The sequence below is a fragment of the Lipotes vexillifer genome, unplaced genomic scaffold (genome assembly GCF_000442215.2).
Source record: "Lipotes vexillifer unplaced genomic scaffold, Lipotes_vexillifer_v1.1 scaffold496, whole genome shotgun sequence".
NCBI classification, from domain to species: domain Eukaryota; kingdom Metazoa; phylum Chordata; class Mammalia; order Artiodactyla; family Lipotidae; genus Lipotes; species Lipotes vexillifer.
Window position 1 is genome coordinate 336,551 of NW_006786690.1, and position 1,354 is coordinate 337,904.

At 42.6% G+C, this 1,354-nt stretch overlaps 1 protein-coding gene across 1 annotated transcript in view; it reads right to left on the minus strand.

The window, feature by feature from the left end:
* The window catches only part of STX12 (syntaxin 12), a 38,243-nt gene that overhangs the window by 20,688 nt on the left and 16,201 nt on the right, over positions 1-1,354 (minus strand). The window contains exon 3 of the mRNA XM_007459078.1: positions 469-568. Coding sequence (XP_007459140.1) covers positions 469-568 — 100 coding nt within the window. The remainder of the gene's footprint in view (positions 1-468; positions 569-1,354) is intronic.

The following is a 1,354-nucleotide window of genomic DNA, read 5'->3' on the forward strand; positions in this document are numbered from 1 at the left end:
TCTTTCCCTGAGCATTTCCTCAACCTGAGACCTATGAATGATTCATGATGTGACATGAAAGTGACTACAAAATATAAAAGACGTCTGCTTGAAATTTATAGATACAGGATACAAGAAAACTAGGATCAAGCCTGAAAGCATAAAGCTGCAGGTCAAACCCCAACAAGATGCAAACATGGACATTCTTCTCCAGTTAAACCCATTTTACTAATATATTATTACTAATAACAGCAGCCGTTACCCATATTGAGTACCTACTAAATGCTAGGCACTTTGCAAGATCTGGTGCATACATTCTTTCTGTTGTCACAAAAGACACTTATCCATTTTATGAATAACAAAACTGAGGTTCAGAGAAGGTCTATCTAGAACCAGAGGCCAAGTTATTTTTGTTTCACACACTGCCTCTCCACAAAAGCAAAGTCCTTTCTTATTAAAAAACAAGCCAAAACCCCACAAAATACCAACCTGTTCTGAAGTAGATAAAGGAAGGGGCAAGGACCCTAATTCCTTCAGTAATTCATTTGTTTCCTTGGCAAGCTGATTTGTAGAGTGCTGTAACTGTTGCCTAAGAGAGAAAAGATATGTTTTAGGATATTCTCACTTCTTGAGAGCTGTTGGTATCAGTTCGTTCTCAGAGTGTCTCACAAAGCAGGGAATGAAAGGGCACTTGAAGAAATGGGTTCCTAGATGCCCAGGTTCACAACAAAATTCCGGAAATACTACCGACTCATACTCACTTCAAGTCATCTTCATATTACTGAGTAGGAAGAACCTTCCTCAATGAAACCTGCTGACTGGGTATCTTAACTCCTCAGGGAGGAAGGAAAAGCATTCTCAGCAGTTCTGATAGAAGAAGAGCAACTGCCCCCACACCTCAATCTAAGAGTTTTAACACACTGAACGCTCTCTCAAAACTCTCGTATTGATTTGCCCAGGAGTTCTGCATGGGTACTGTCTGTCACAGTCCACTGACTAGTGCCAGAATCCAGGCACTGGAGGTTGGATGAAATGTGCATTAGAAGCACAGCTTCCAGCCTAGGGAACAACCTCCAAAGATCTACTCCCACGCTCTTGCTTAAAGCTCATGTTTTTTCAGCTTTATCCTTGGCTCCCTACCTGTCCCTTAGGCCTGACTTTCTGGCTCTTCCCTCCAAAACAAAGAAGCCCTATACTGTGTAAAAAAAAAGTAACGAGCAGAGGGGGAAGGAAATTAAAGAGGGAAGAATGTGTGCTATATTAAGTGGGATTGAAAGGTAGTAGAAATACAAAAAAGGCTCCTTTAGGGCTTCCCTGGTGGCGCAGTGGTTGAGAGTCCGCCTGCCAATGCAGGGGACGCGGGTTCGTGCCCCGG